The sequence below is a fragment of the Bombina bombina genome, chromosome 1 (assembly GCF_027579735.1).
Source record: "Bombina bombina isolate aBomBom1 chromosome 1, aBomBom1.pri, whole genome shotgun sequence".
Classification (NCBI taxonomy): Eukaryota; Metazoa; Chordata; class Amphibia; order Anura; family Bombinatoridae; genus Bombina; species Bombina bombina.
This window is the reverse complement of record NC_069499.1, coordinates 435,366,306-435,382,209: the sequence shown is the minus strand read 5'-3', so window position 1 is coordinate 435,382,209 and position 15,904 is coordinate 435,366,306. Positions and strand designations below refer to the sequence as shown.

Sequence of the window (15,904 nt, the reverse complement as noted above, 5' to 3'; positions counted from 1 at the left end):
TCAAAATCTAGATTCTCTGAGGCTGACTGCGTGGAGATTGAATGCATAGCCCTAGCCAAGAGAGTTATTGATACTCTCATTCAAGTTTGTAAGCTGGTTACTCGTCGCATCTATCATAAGGTGTGGAGGACCTACTTATTCTGGTGTGAAGAGCGGAGATTCCCATAGCATAAGGTCAGGGTTTCCAGGATTCTTTACTTTCTCCAGTATGGTCTGGAGAAGGGCCTTTCTGTTAGCTCCCTTAAGGGACAGATTTCGGCCTTATCTGTTTTACTGCACAAGAGGCTTGCTGAGCTTCCAGATGTCCAGTCTTTTGTTCGGGCTCTGACTAGAATCAGGCCTGTGTTTAGATCTAGTGCTCCTCCTTGGAGTTTAAATCTTGTTCTTAAAGTTTTGGAGAAGGCTCCGTTTGAGCCTATGCATGGAGTTGACATTAAATAACTGTCTTGGAAGGTTCTTTTTCTACTGGCTATTGCCTCAGCGCGCAGAGTATCTGAGATGGTTGCCTTGCAATGTGAGCCCCCTTACCTAGTATTCCATGCTGATAAGGCTGTTCTTTGTACTGGGTTAGGTTTTCTTCCTAAGGTTGTTTCGGATCGCAACATCAATCAGGAGATTGTGGTTCCTTCCCTGTGTCCTAATCCTTCTTCTTCGAAGGAGCGGTTACGTCATAATTTGGATGTGGTTCGGGCCTTGAAATTCTATCTTCAGGCTACAAAGGGCTTTAGACAAACCTCTTCCTTGTTTGTTGTCTATTCTGGGAAGTGTAGGGGGCAGAAAGCCTCATCCACTTCCTTGCCTTTTTGAGGAGCATTATTCACTTAGCTTATGAGACAGTGGGATATAAGCCTCCTCAGGGGATTAAGTCTCATTCAACTAGAACTGTGGCTTCCTCTTGGGGCTTCAAGAATGAGGCCTCTATGGATCAGATTTGTAGGGCGGCTACCTGGTCTTCCTTACATACCTTTTCAAAATTTTACAAGTTTGACGTTTTTGAAGCAGCTTTTGGGAGAAAGGTTTTGCAGGCAGTTGCTTTTGTATTCATCTAACCTGGTAAGTGTGGCATAGGTAGGCCAATATAATTAGAAATTAAAACAACAAAACAGAAATTACTATATCTTGTTCATATCCTATCTATCACTTTTAAGGGATTCCCAGGCCCTATTATGCTCTTTTCTTCAAATGATGGACAGCCTAGAAATGATCTGGAGGAAAATGGAGTCACCTTTTAACCAGTAAAGGGGACATGTTTTTTTTTTCCATGCCCTCTATTGAAAGGGGGTTTCACCTGGTAGTGTTGGATATGATATGGTCCAAGATATAGAAATTTCTGTTTAATTGTTTTAATTTCTATTTTTTTATTTTGCATAACAAAGTTAGAAGGTAGATAAGAATGCTACCTTTCTTAGGGTAAGTAGCTGTTATTAAGATTACTGTTTTTACCAAGGCAGATGACAGTGTTCACTGCCAGTTTCCAGACTGAATGTCCAGATTCCAGATTGTGACAAAATTCTATATATGTGTCATTGCATCTTGTTTCTATGTGCTTCTTGTAAATATTTATATATAATTTTTCATAAAATCATACTAATAATGATTGCTAGTTTAATGCTGGTTACTATTTTTTTTTTTGTCTAGAAATTCCACAGAAAAGCAAGAATCAGTTCAACTTGCTGTAAGAACAGCTGAAAAACTTCTTAAAGAATTAAAGCCTCAGACTCTTCAGGGTCACATACAGTTGCGTATTATGGAGAATTATTGTTTAATGGCAACCAAACAAAAGACACATGTTGAGCGTGCTTTAAATACATTCACTGAAGTGGCATCTGCAGAAGTATGTACCGTTTATGGCCTAAAAGCTATATATACATATTATAATAACAAAAATTGGATTCCCAATCAACTCTGGATGACTTATATAGATAGTGGAATGAACTAATGACTGAATACAATCACTTATTTGTTTTCCTTGCAGTCAGTTTTATATTAACACAAATTGTTTTTTGTTTGATTTGATCTGTTATATGTATATATGCTGTATAAAACAAATGGCACGGTGTAAATTTGGATCAGTGTCTCGTGTAGACAAGAGTAGCTCTCTGTTTATTGCATTTTTATAGTATTATTTTCATTTTTGTGACAGTGATTCAGTGTGTTTATTGTGAGGCAAATGTTACACATTTAATGGTACTTGTTGATGAGAATTGAATGGTATGTATTATCATAGTGGATAAGTTTTGAAGGTATTTTGAATGCAATAAAACCTTGTTTGCTTCAGTTATTTTTCATTAGCTAAATTCCACCCACCATTTTACTTATTTGGCGTATCCATTCCATACGTGATACTGTGTGATAAGCTTAGGTTTGTGTAATTTGCCATGGTTAATACCACTTGTCAGAATTGGAAGGGGGCACATTAAATAACAAAAGTATATTGCAAAGGGGACAGAATAAATAACAAAAATATTTTGCAAGGTTTTCTGTCCATTTAAGAAATCTTCTTCTATAATATTGCTTCACATCTTTATTTTAAATACATTTTGTTGTTACTGTCCTTTGCAGAAAGATCACATTCCAGCACTTTTAGGTATGGCAACAGCTTATATGATATTGAAACAAACTCCAAGGGCCAGAAATCAATTGAAGAGGATTGCCAAAATGAATTGGAATCCAATAGATGCTGAGGAATTTGAAAAGAGTTGGTTACTTTTAGCAGACATTTATATTCAATCAGGAAAATATGACATGGCAGGAGATCTGCTGAAACGCTGTCTTCGACACAACAGAGTAAGTGTATAATGTAAAGGTTATTAATCTTTTTAATTTTTCTTGTTTTATCTGAAAATTGGCACAAGGTTTAAATTCAATGAAACTAAACATTATCATAGTAGTAACCAATAAATGTATCAAACGAGTTTTGTTGTAACAGACTATCGATAAAATATTTATACAATATTTGAAAAATGCTTCTTAGAAGTAAGTGTGTTTAAAGCATTTTATTTTTAGAATCAATTCAATTGCCTTTAATGCTGTGCAGAGAAATCTTTTGTATTTATACTTGATAGAAATTCAAACTTTTTCATTTGTATGTTTGTAGCAGGTTTCTAGTAACAATAGCAAACCATTTTTAGCACTAAATATTGTTAATAACTAGCATACACCAATGAATTGTAAGGAACTATAATGTTAGCAATAAATGTTAGACATGCCGGTAGCTGTATAGAGAGATTTGTATCAATATAAGATACAAGTATGTTATGTTGCTTTGTTATACCTTCATGTTTCTTTCATCTATGTAATGCAAGGATTATGTAGTGACAGATAAGTACTGAGACTTATTTTCAAATTCATTATTGATAAAAGGACAATGCAATTTCTTTACATATGCATAATATTTGTTAGTAATTAAAGGGCCACTAAACCCAAAATATTTCTTTCTCCTGTTAAGTGTAGTCAGTCCACGGGTCATCCATTACTTATGGGATTATAACTCCTCCCTAACAGGAAGTGCAAGAGGATCACCCAAGCAGAGCTGCTATATAGCTCCTCCCCTCTACGTCACACCCAGTCATTCTCTTGCACCTAACTAATCGATAGGATGTGTGAGAGGACAGTGGTTATTAAAACTTAGTTTTTATTTCTTCAATCAAAAGTTTGTTATTTTAAACGGCACCGGAGTGTGTTGTTTTTTTCTCAGGCAGCATTAGAAGAAGAATCTACCTGAGTTTGTGTATGATCTTAGCGGCCGTAACTAAGATCCATTTGCTGTTCTCGGCCTTCTGAGGAGCGGGGTAACTTCAGAACAGGGGACAGCGGGCAGGGTTCACCTGCAAAGAGGTATGTTGCAGTATATTATTTTCTAAGGAATGGAATTGACTGAGAAAATACTGCTAATACCGTTAAAATGTAAGTACAGCCTTAAATGCAGTAGTAGCAACTGGTATCAGGCTGTTATGTATGTATGTTGGCACTAAAGTATTTCTGGGGAATGGCACTTCACTAAGAAAATACTGTATACATATAACTTATAGCCTTTCTGCAGTAAAAGCGACTAGCAACAGGCTTTTTTATAACTTTTCATGTATTTATATTTAAAACGTTTTTACTGGCATGTTAATCGTTTTAGCTCTGAGGTACTTGGTGAAAAATTTTATGGGCATTAATTTCCACTTGGCTGTCGTTTGTTTTAAATAAAATCAGTTTATTGAGCTTCCCCACTGTTGTATTATGAGTGGGAGGGGCCTATTTTGGCGCTTTTCTACGCAGTAGAAATTCAGTCACAAGTCTTCCTTGTTCTCCCTGCATGATCCAGGACGTCTCTACAGAGCTCAGGGGTCTCCAAAACTAGTTTTGAGGGAGGTAATCACTCACAGCAGACTTGTGTTTTGACTGTGATAAAAACGTTTATATTTTATTGTTATCCGTTTTTCCGGTATTAAAGGGTTAATCATCCATTTGCTAGTGGGTGCATTCCTTTGCTAAATCAATGCATTTACTGTAAAAAATTGGTTTCTATAACTAATCCGGTTCATTGTTATTTCAACTGTGACAGTTTTTGTGTGCTTCTTAAAGGCACAGTAACGTTTTTTATATTACTTGAAAATTGTTGAAAAGTATTTTCCAAGTTTGCTAGTCTAATTGCTAGTTTGTTTAAACATGTCTGACACAGAGGAATCTCTTTGTGCAATATGTTCTAAGACCAATGTGGAGCCCAATAGAAATTTGTGTACTAATTGCATTGATGCTACTTTAAATAAAAGCCAATCTGTACATGTCAAGAAAATTTCACCAGACATCGAGGGGAAAGTTATGCCGACTAACTCTCCTCACGTGTCAGTACCTGCATCTCCCGCTCGGGAGGTGCGTGATATTGTGACGCCAAGTACATCAGGGCGGCCATTACAAATCACTTTACAAGACATGGCTAATGTTATGACTGAAGTTTTATCTAAATTGCCAGAACTTAGAGGTAAACGCGACCACTCTGGGGTGAGAACAGAGTACGCTGATAATGTTAGAGCCATGTCTGATACTGCGTCACAAGTGGCAGAGCATGAAGACGGAGAGCTTCATTCTGTAGGTGACGGATCTGATCCAAATAGACTGGATTCAGACATTTCAAATTTTAAATTTAAGCTTGAGAACCTCCGTGTACTATTAGGGGAGGTATTAGCGGCTCTGAATGATTGTAACACGGTTGCAATCCCAGAGAAATTATGTAGGTTGGATAGATACTATGCGGTACCGGCGTGTACTGACGTCTTTCCTATACCTAAGAGGCTTACAGAGATTATTACCAAGGAGTGGGATAGGCCCGGTGTACCCTTTTCCCCCCCTCCTATATTTAGAAAAATGTTTCCAATAGACGCCACCACACGGGACTTATGGCAGACGGTCCCTAAGGTGGAGGGAGCAGTTTCTACTCTGGCTAAGCGTACCACTATCCCGGTGGAGGATAGCTGTGCCTTTTCAGATCCAATGGATAAAAAGTTAGAGGGTCACCTTAAGAAAATGTTTACTCAACAAGGTTTTATATTACAACCCCTCGCATGCATTGCACCTGTCACGGCTGCGGCGGCATTCTGGTTTGAGTCTCTGGAAGAGACCCTTGAAACAGCTCCATTGGATGAGATTACAAACAAGCTTAAAGCCCTTAAGCTAGCTAATTCATTTATTTCGGATGCCGTAGTACATCTAACTAAGCTTACGGCTAAGAATTCCGGATTCGCCATTCAGGCGCGCAGAGCGCTGTGGCTAAAATCCTGGTCAGCCGATGTGACTTCTAAATCTAAATTGCTTAACATACCTTTCAAAGGGCAGACATTATTCGGGCCCGGTTTGAAAGAAATTATCGCTGACATTACTGGAGGTAAGGGCCATGCCCTGCCTCAAGACAGAGCCAAACCAAGGGCTAGACAGTCTAATTTTCGTGCCTTTCGTAACTTCAAGGCAGGAGCAGCATCAACTTCCTCCGCTCCAAAACAGGAAGGATCTGTTGCTCGATTCAGACAGGGCTGGAAACCTAACCAGACCTGGAACAAGGGCAAGCAGGCCAGAAAACCTGCTGCTGCCCCTAAGACAGCATGAAGTGAGGGCCCCCAATCCGGAAACGGATCTAGTAGGGGGCAGACTTTCTCTCTTCGCCCAGGCTTGGGCAAGAGATGTCCAGGATCCCTGGGCGTTAGAGATCATATCTCAGGGATATCTTCTGGACTTCAAAGCTTCTCCTCCAAAAGGGAGATTTCATCTTTCAAGGTTGTCAACAAACCAGATAAAGAAAGAGGCATTTCTACGCTGTGTACAAGATCTTTTACTAATGGGAGTGATCCGCCCGGTTCCGCGGTCGGAGCACGGACAAGGGTTTTACTCAAATCTGTTTGTGGTTCCCAAGAAGGAAGGAACCTTCAGACCAATCTTGGACTTAAAGATCCTAAACAAATTCCTAAGAGTTCCATCGTTCAAAATGGAAACTATTCGGACAATCTTACCTATGATCCAAAAGGGTCAGTACATGACCACAGTGGATTTAAAGGATGCCTACCTGCACATACCGATTCACAAAGATCATTACCAGTACCTAAGATTTGCCTTCCTAGACAGGCATTACCAGTTTGTAGCTCTTCCCTTCGGGTTAGCTACTGCTCCAAGAATCTTTACAAAGGTTCTGGGTTCTCTTCTGGCGGTACTAAGACCGCAAGGAATATCGGTAGCTCCGTACCTAGATGACATTCTGATACAAGCGTCAAGTCTCCAAACTGCCAAGTCTCATACAGAGTTTGTACTGGCATTTCTAAGGTCACATGGGTGGAAAGTGAACGAAGGAAAGAGTTCTCTAGTGCCACTCACAAGAGTTCCCTTCTTAGGGACTCTTATAGATTCTGTAGAAATGAAAATTTTCCTGACAGAAGACAGGTTAACAAAACTTCTAAATGCTTGCCGTGTCCTTCATTCCATTCTACACCCGTCAGTGGCTCAATGCATGGAGGTAATAGGCTTAATGGTAGCGGCAATGGACATAGTACCCTTTGCACGCCTGCATCTCAGACCACTGCAATTGTGCATGCTAAGTCAGTGGAATGGGGATTACTCAGATTTGTCCCCTATGCTGAATCTGGATCAGGAGACCAGAAATTCTCTTCTATGGTGGCTTTCTCGGCCACATCTGTCCAAGGGGATGCCCTTCAGCAGGCCAGATTGGACGATTGTAACAACAGACGCCAGCCTGATAGGTTGGGGCGCTGTCTGGAACTCCCTGAAGACTCAGGGATCATGGTCTCAGGAGGAGAGTCTCCTTCCCATAAATATTCTGGAATTAAGAGCAGTTTTCAATGCTCTTCTGGCTTGGCCTCAGTTAGCAACTCTGAGGTTCATCAGGTTTCAGTCGGACAACATCATGACTGTGGCTTACATCAACCATCAGGGAGGGACAAGGAGTTCCCTAGCGATGATGGAAGTCTCAAAGATAATTCACTGGGCAGAGTCTCACTCTTGCCACCTGTCAGCGATCCACATCCCAGGCGTGGAGAACTGGGAAGCGGATTTTCTAAGTCGTCAGACTTTTCATCCGGGGGAGTGGGAACTTCATCCGGAGGTTTTTGCCCAAATACTTCGGCGTTGGGGCAAACCAGATCTGGATCTCATGGCGTCTCGCCAGAACACCAAACTTCCTTGCTACGGATCCAGGTCCAGAGACCCGGGAGCGGTTCTGATAGATGCTCTGACAGCACCTTGGGCCTTCAACATGGCTTATGTGTTCCCACCCTTCCCGATGCTTCCTCGGTTGATTGCCAGGGTCAAACAGGAGAGAGCATCAGTGATTCTAATAGCGCCTGCGTGGCCACGCAGAACCTGGTATGCAGATCTAGTGGACATGTCATCCTGTCCACCTTGGTCTCTGCCTCTGAGACAGGACCTTCTAATTCAGGGTCCTTTCAAACATCAAAATCTAATTTCTCTGAGGCTGACTGCATGGAGATTGAACGCTTGATTTTATCAAAGCGTGGATTTTCAGAGTCAGTAATTGATACCTTAATACAGGCTAGGAAACCTGTTACCAGGAAAATTTACCATAAAATATGGCGTAAATACTTACATTGGTGCGAATCCAAGAGTTACTCATGGAGTAAGGTTCGGATTCCTAGGATATTGTCTTTTCTACAAGAAGGTTTAGAAAAGGGTTTATCCGCTAGTTCGTTAAAGGGACAGATCTCAGCTTTGTCCATCCTTTTACACAAACGTCTGTCAGAAGTTCCAGACGTTCAGGCTTTTTGTCAGGCTTTGGCCAGGATTAAGCCTGTGTTTAAAACTGTTGCTCCACCATGGAGCTTAAACTTAGTTCTTAACGTTTTACAGGGTGTTCCGTTTGAACCCCTTCATTCCATTGATATCAAGCTGTTATCTTGGAAAGTTCTGTTTTTAATGGCTATTTCCTCGGCTCGAAGAGTCTCTGAGTTATCGGCCTTACATTGTGATTCCCCTTATCTGATTTTCCATTCAGACAAGGTAGTTCTGCGTACTAAACCTGGGTTCTTACCTAAGGTAGTTACCAACAGGAATATCAATCAAGAGATTGTTGTTCCATCATTGTGTCCTAACCCTTCTTCAAAGAAGGAACGACTTCTGCACAATCTGGACGTTGTCCGTGCCCTGAAATTTTATTTGCAGGCAACTAAAGATTTTCGACAAACTTCTTCCCTGTTTGTCGTGTATTCTGGACAGAGGAGAGGTCAAAAGGCTTCGGCCACCTCTCTCTCTTTTTGGCTTCGTAGCATAATACGTTTAGCCTATGAGACTGCTGGACAGCAGCCTCCTGAAAGAATTACAGCTCATTCTACCAGAGCTGTGGCTTCCACTTGGGCCTTTAAGAATGAGGCCTCTGTTGAACAGATTTGCAAGGCTGCGACTTGGTCTTCACTTCACACTTTTTCCAAATTTTACAAATTTGACACTTTTGCTTCTTCGGAGGCTGTTTTTGGGAGAAAGGTTCTTCAGGCAGTGGTTCCTTCCGTGTAAAGAGCCTGCCTGTCCCTCCCGTCATCCGTGTACTTTTAGCTTTGGTATTGGTATCCCATAAATAATGGATGACCCGTGGACTGACTACACTTAACAGGAGAAAACATAATTTATGCTTACCTGATAAATTCCTTTCTCCTGTAGTGTAGTCAGTCCACGGCCCGCCCTGTTTTTTATGGCAGGTCTAAATTTTAATTTATACTCCAGTCACCACTGCACCCTATAGTTTCTCCTTTCTCGTTTGGTTTTCGGTCGAATGACTGGGTGTGACGTAGAGGGGAGGAGCTATATAGCAGCTCTGCTTGGGTGATCCTCTTGCACTTCCTGTTAGGGAGGAGTTATAATCCCATAAGTAATGGATGACCCGTGGACTGACTACACTACAGGAGAAAGGAATTTATCAGGTAAGCATAAATTATGTTTTCATGATTCAGATAGAACATACAAATTTAAATAACATTACAATTTACTTCTATTATTTATTTTGCTTCATTTTTGAGATATCCTTATTTGAAGAAAAAGCAATGCACATGGGTGAGCCAATCACACGAGACTTCTATGTGCAGCAACCAATCAGCAGCTACTGAGCATATCTATATATGCTTTCTTTTGTAAGGTGTATTCAGTCCACGGATCATCCATTACATGTGGGATATTCTCATTCCCAACAGGAAGTTGCAAGAGGACACCCACAGCAGAGCTGTTATATAGCTCCTCCCCTAACTGCCATATCCAGTCATTCTCTTGCAACTCTCAACACGCATGGAGGTGGTAGGAGAGAGTGGTGAAAAATAGTTCGTTTATTTTCTTCAATCAAAAGTTTGTTATTTTTAAATGGTACCGGAGTTGTACTATTTTATCTCAGGCAGAAATAGAAGAAGAATCTGCCTGAGTTTTCTATGATCTTAGCAGGTTGTAACTAAGATCCATTGCTGTTCTCACATATGTCTGAGGAGAGAGGTAACTTCAGCGGGAGAATGGCGTGCAGTTTACTCTGCTATGAGGTATGTGCAGTTACAATTTTTTCTAGAATTGGAAATGCTAGAAAATGCTACTGATACCGGATTAATGTAAGTTTAAGCCTGAATACAGTGATTTAATAACGACTGGTATCATGCTTACTCTCAGGGGTAATACCCTTATAAAAATGCAATATAAAACGTTTGCTGGCATGTTTAATCGTTTTTATATATGCTTTGGTGATAAAACTTTATTGGGGCCTAGTTTTTTCCACATGGCTGGCTTTATTTTCCTGAGGCTTTCCACTGTTGTAGTATAAAAGTTACAGTTGGTGCAGTTAAAATTACAAACTGTGACATCCAGCTTCCCTCAGGAGTCCCCTGTATGCTATAGGACATCTCTAAAGGGCTCAAAGGCTTTCCAAAGTCGTTTATTGGGGAAGGTAGGACCACAGCAGGCTGTGGCAGTTTGTTGTATCTGTTAAAAAACGTTTTTTTGATCCGTTTTTGAATTAAGGGGTTAATCATCCATTTGCAAGTGGGTGCAATGCTCTGTTAACTTATTACATACACTGTAAAAATTTCGTTTGATTTACTGCCTTTTTTCACTGTTTTTCAAATTTTGACAAAATTTGTTTCTCTTAAAGGCACAGTACCGTTTTTTATATTTGCTTGTTAACTTGATTTAAACTGTTTTCCAAGCTTGCTAGTCTCATTGCTAGTCTGTACAAACATGTCTGACATAGAGGAAACTCCTTGTTCATTATGTTTAAAAGCCATGGTAGAACCCCCTCTTAGAATGTGTACCAAATGTACTGATTTCACTTTAAGCAATAAAGATCATATTCTGTCTTTAAAAATTTTTATCACCAGAGGAATCTGACGAGGGGGAAGTTATGCCGACTAACTCTCCCCACGTGTCCGATCCTTTGACTCCCGCTCAAGGGACTCACGCTCAAATGGCGCCAAGTACATCTAGGGCGCCCATAGCGATTACTTTACAAGACATGGCGGCAGTCATGGATAATACACTGTCAGCGGTATTAGCCAGACTACCTGAATTTAGAGGTAAGCGAGATAGCTCTGGGGTTAGACGAAATGCAGAGCATACTGACGCTTTAAGAACCATGTCTGATACTGCCTCACAATATGCAGAAGCTAAGGAAGGAGAGCTTCAGTCTGTGGGTGATGTTTCTGACTCAGGAAAGATGATGCAACCTGATTCTGATATTTCTACATTTAAATTTAAGCTTGAACACCTCCGCGTGTTTCTCAGGGAGGTTTTAGCTGCTCTGAATGACTGTGATACAATTGCAGTGCCAGAGAAATTGTGTAGACTGGATAAATACTATGCAGTGCCGGTGTGTACTGATGTTTTTCCAATACCTAAAAGGTTTACAGAAATTATTAATAAGGAATGGGATAGACCAGGTGTGACGTTCTCTTCCTCTCCTATTTTTAGAATTTTTTTTCCAATAGACGCCACCACACGGGACTTATGACAGACAGTTCCTAAGGTGGAGGGAGCAGTTTCTACTTTAGCAAAGCGTACTACTATCCCTGTCGAGGACAGTTGTGCTTTTTTAGATCCAATGGATAAAAAATTAGAAGGTTACCTTAAGAAAATGTTTATTCAATAAGGTTTTATCCTACAGCCCCTTGCATGCATTGTTCCTGTCACTGCTGCTGCGGCGTTCTGGTTTGAGTCTCTGGAAGAGGCTTTACAGGTAGCGACTCCATTGGATGACATACTTGGCAAGCTTAGAGCACTTAAGCTAGCCAATTCCTTTGTTTCTGATGCCATTGTTCATTTGACTAAACTAACGGCTAAGAATCCTGGTTTTGCTATACAGGCGCGCAGGGCGCTATGGCTTAAATCATGGTCAGCTGACGTGACTTCAAAATCTAAGCTGCTTAACATTCCCTTCAAGGGGCAGACCCTATTCGGGCCTGGTTTGAAGGAGATTATTGCTGATATCACTGGAGGAAAAGGCCATGCCCTTCCTCAGGACAGGTCCAAATCAAGGGCCAAACAGTCTAATTTTCGTGCCTTTCGAAACTTCAAGGCAAGTGCGGCATCAACTTCCTCTAATGCCAACAAGAGAGAACTTTTGCTCAGCCCAAGACGGTCTGGAGACCAAACCAGACCTGGGACAAAGGTAAGCAGGCCAAAAAGCCTGCTGCTGCCTCTAAGGCAGCATGAAGGAACGGCCCCCTATCCGGTAACGGATCTAGTAGGGGGCAGACTTTCGCTTTTCGCCCAGGCGTGGGCAAGAGATGTCCAGGATACCTGGGCGTTGGAAATTATATCCCAGGGATATCTTCTGGACTTCAAAGCTTCCCCCCAAAAGGGAGATTTCACCTTTCACAATTATCTGCAAACCAGATAAAGAGAGAGGCATTCTTACACTGTGTACGAGACCTCCTAGTTATGGGAGTGATCCATCCAGTTCCAAAGGAGGAACAGGGACAGGGTTTTTACTCAAATCTGTTTGTGGTTCCCAAAAAAGAGGGAACCTTCAGACCAATTTTGGATCTAAAGATCTTAAACAAATTCCTCAGAGTTCCATCATTCAAGATGGAAACTATTCGTACCATCCTACCTATGATCCAGGAGGGTCAATATATGACTACAGTGGATTTAAAGGATGCTTATCTTCACATTCCGATAACAAAGATCATCATCGGTTTCTCAGGTTTGCCTTTCTAGACAGGCATTACCAGTTTGTAGCTCTTCCCTTTGGATTAGCTACAGCCCCAAGAATCTTTACGAAGGTTCTAGGGTCGCTTCTAGTGGTCCTAAGGCCGCGGGGCATAGCAGTGGCCGCTTATTTAGACGACATCCTGATACAGGCGTCAAACTTCCAAATTGCCAAGTCTCATACGGACGTAGTACTGGCATTTCTGAGATCGCATAGGTGGAAAGTGAACGAGGAAAAGAGTTCTCTATCCCCACTCACAAGAGTTTCCTTCCTAGGGACTCTGATAGATTCTGTAGAAATGAAAATTTACCTGACGGAGTCCAGGTTATCAAAGCTTCTAAATTACTGCCGTGTTCTTCATTCCATTCCGCGCCCTTAGGTGGCTCAGTGCATGGAAGTAATCGGCTTAATGGTAGCGGCAATGGACATAGTGCCGTTTGCACGCCTACATCTCAGACCGCTGCAACTCTGCATGCTCAGTCAGTGGAACGGGGATTACACAGATTTGTCCCCTCTACTAAATCTGGATCAAGAGAGTAGGGATTCTCTTCTCTGGTGGCTATCTCGGGTCTATCTGTCCAAAGGTATGACCTTTCGCAGGCCAGATTGGACAATTGTAACAACAGATGCCAGCCTTCTAGGTTGGGGTGCAGTCTGGAACTCCCTGAAGGCTCAGGGATCGTGGACTCAGGAGGAGACACTCCTTCCAATAAATATTCTGGAAGAGCGATATTCAATGCTCTTAAGGCTTGGCCTCAGTTAGCAACTCTGAGGTACATCAGATTTCAGTCGGACAACATCACTACTGTGGCTTACATCAACCATCAAGGGGGAACAAGAAGTTCCCTAGCGATGTTAGAAGTCTCAAAGATAATTCGCTGGGCAGAGACTCACTCTTGCCACCTATCAGCTATCCATATCCCAGGTGTAGAGAACTGGGAGGCGGATTTTTTAAGTCGTCAGACTTTTCATCCGGGAAAGTGGGAACTCCATCAAGAGGTGTTTGCACAATTGATTCATCGTTGGGGCAAACCAGAACTGGATCTCATGGCATCTCGCCAGAACGCCAAGCTTCCTTGTTACGGATCCAGGTCCAGGGATCCCAAGGCGACGCTAATAGATGCTCTAGCAGCGCCCTGGTCCTTCAACCTGGCTTATGTGTTTCCACCGTTTCCTCTACTCCCTCGACTGATTGCCAAGGTCAAGCAAGAGAGAGCATCGGTGACTTTGATAGCGCCTGCGTGGCCACGCAGGACCTGGTATGCAGATCTGGTGGACATGTCATCCTTTCCACCATGGACTCTGCCTCTGAGACAGGACCGTCTATTTTAGGGTCCTTTCAACCATCCAAATCTAATTTCTCTGAGACTGACTGCCTGGAGATTGAACGCTTGATTTTATCAAAGCATGGCTTCTCCGAGTCACTCATTGATACCTTAATACAGGCACGAAAGCCTGTCACCAGGAAAATTTACCCTAAAATATGGCGTAAATATCTTTATTGGTGTGAATCCAAGGGTTACTCATGGAGTAAAGTCAGGATTCCCAGGATATTATCCTTTCTCCAAGAAGGTTTGGAAAAAGGATTGTCAGCTAGTTCCTTAAAGGGACAGATTTCTGCTCTGTCTATTCTTTGCACAAGCGTCTGGCAGATGTTCCAGATGTTCAGGCATTTTGTCAGGCTTTATTTAGAATCAAGCCTGTGTTTAAACCTGTTGCTCCACCATGGAGCTTAAATTTGGTTCTTAAGGTTCTTCAAGGAGTTCCGTTTGAACCTCTTCATTCCATAGATATCAAACTTTTATCTTGGAAATTTCTTTTTTTGGTAGCTATTTCCTCGGCTCGCAGAGTCTCAGAGTTATCTGCCTTACAATGTGATTCTCCTTATCTGATTTTCCATACGGATAAGGTAGTCCTACGTACCAAACCTGGGTTTTTACCTAAGGTGGTATCTAACAAGAATATCAATCAAGAGATTGTTGTTCCATCCTTGTGTCCTAATCCTTCTTCAAAGAAGGAACGTCTATTACACAATCTGGACGTGGTTCGTGCTTTAAAGTTTTACTTACAAGCTACTAAAGATTTTCGACAAACATCTGCTTTGTTTGTTGTCTACTCTGGACAGAGTAGAGGTCAAAAGGCTTCGGCAACCTCTCTTTCTTTTTGGCTAAGAAGCATAATCTGCTTAGCCTATGAGACTGCTGGCCAGCAGCCTCCTAAAAGGATTACAGCTCATTCTACTAGAGCTGTGGCTTCCACATGGGCCTTTAAAAATTAGGCTTCTGTTGAACAGATTTGCAAGGCGGCGACTTGGTCTTCGCTTCATACTTTTTCAAAATTCTACAAATTTGATACTTTTGCTTCTTCGGAGGCTATTTTTGGGAGAAAGGTTTTACAGGCAGTGGTACCTTCCGTTTAAGTACCTGCCTTGTCCCTCCCTTCATCCATGTACTTTAGCTTTGGTATTGGTATCCCACAAGTAATGGATGATCCGTGGACTGGATACACCTTACAAGAGAAAACACAATTTATGCTTACCTGATAAATTTATTTCTCTTGTGGTGTATCCAGTCCACGGCCCGCCCTGTCATTTTAAGGCAGGTCATTTTTTCATTTAAACTACAGTCACCACTGCACCCTATGGTTTCTCCTTTCTCTGCGTGTTTTCGGTCGAATGACTGGATATGGCAGTTAGGGGAGGAGCTATATAACAGCTCTGCTGTGGGTGTCCTCTTGCAACTTCCTGTTGGGAATGAGAATATCCCACAAGTAATGGATGATCCGTGGACTGGATACACCACAAGAGAAATAAATTTATCAGGTAAGCATAAATTGTGTTTTTCAGCAAAGAATATCAAGAGAATAAAACAAATGAGATAATAGAAGTAAATTAGAAAGATGTTTAAAAATGCATTCTCTTTCTAAATCATGAAAGAAAAAATGTGGGTATCATGGCCCTTTAAGTACTGCATTGCAGAACATCTGCTTACAAAATAAATGTGGTTTTGGCTGTAATTTTTCTTTTTCTCCAACATAGGTGTGTCCGGTCCACGGCGTCATCCTTACTTGTGGGATATTCTCTTCCCCAACAGGAAATGGCAAAGAGCCCAGCAAAGCTGGTCACATAATCCCTCCTAGGCTCCGCCTTCCCCAGTCATTCTCTTTGCCGTTGTACAGGCAACATCTCCACGGAGATGGCTTAGAGTTTTTTGGTGTTTAAATGTAGTTTTT

General features: G+C 41.7%; 1 protein-coding gene across 1 annotated transcript in view; it reads left to right on the top strand.

Annotated features, from left to right (window-relative positions):
* TTC21B (tetratricopeptide repeat domain 21B) overlaps positions 1–15,904 on the top strand; it is a 397,674-nt gene that overhangs the window by 293,931 nt on the left and 87,839 nt on the right. The window contains exons 25-26 of the mRNA XM_053698392.1: positions 1,639–1,834; positions 2,563–2,787. Of these exons, the coding sequence (XP_053554367.1) occupies positions 1,639–1,834; positions 2,563–2,787 (421 nt within the window). The remainder of the gene's footprint in view (positions 1–1,638; positions 1,835–2,562; positions 2,788–15,904) is intronic.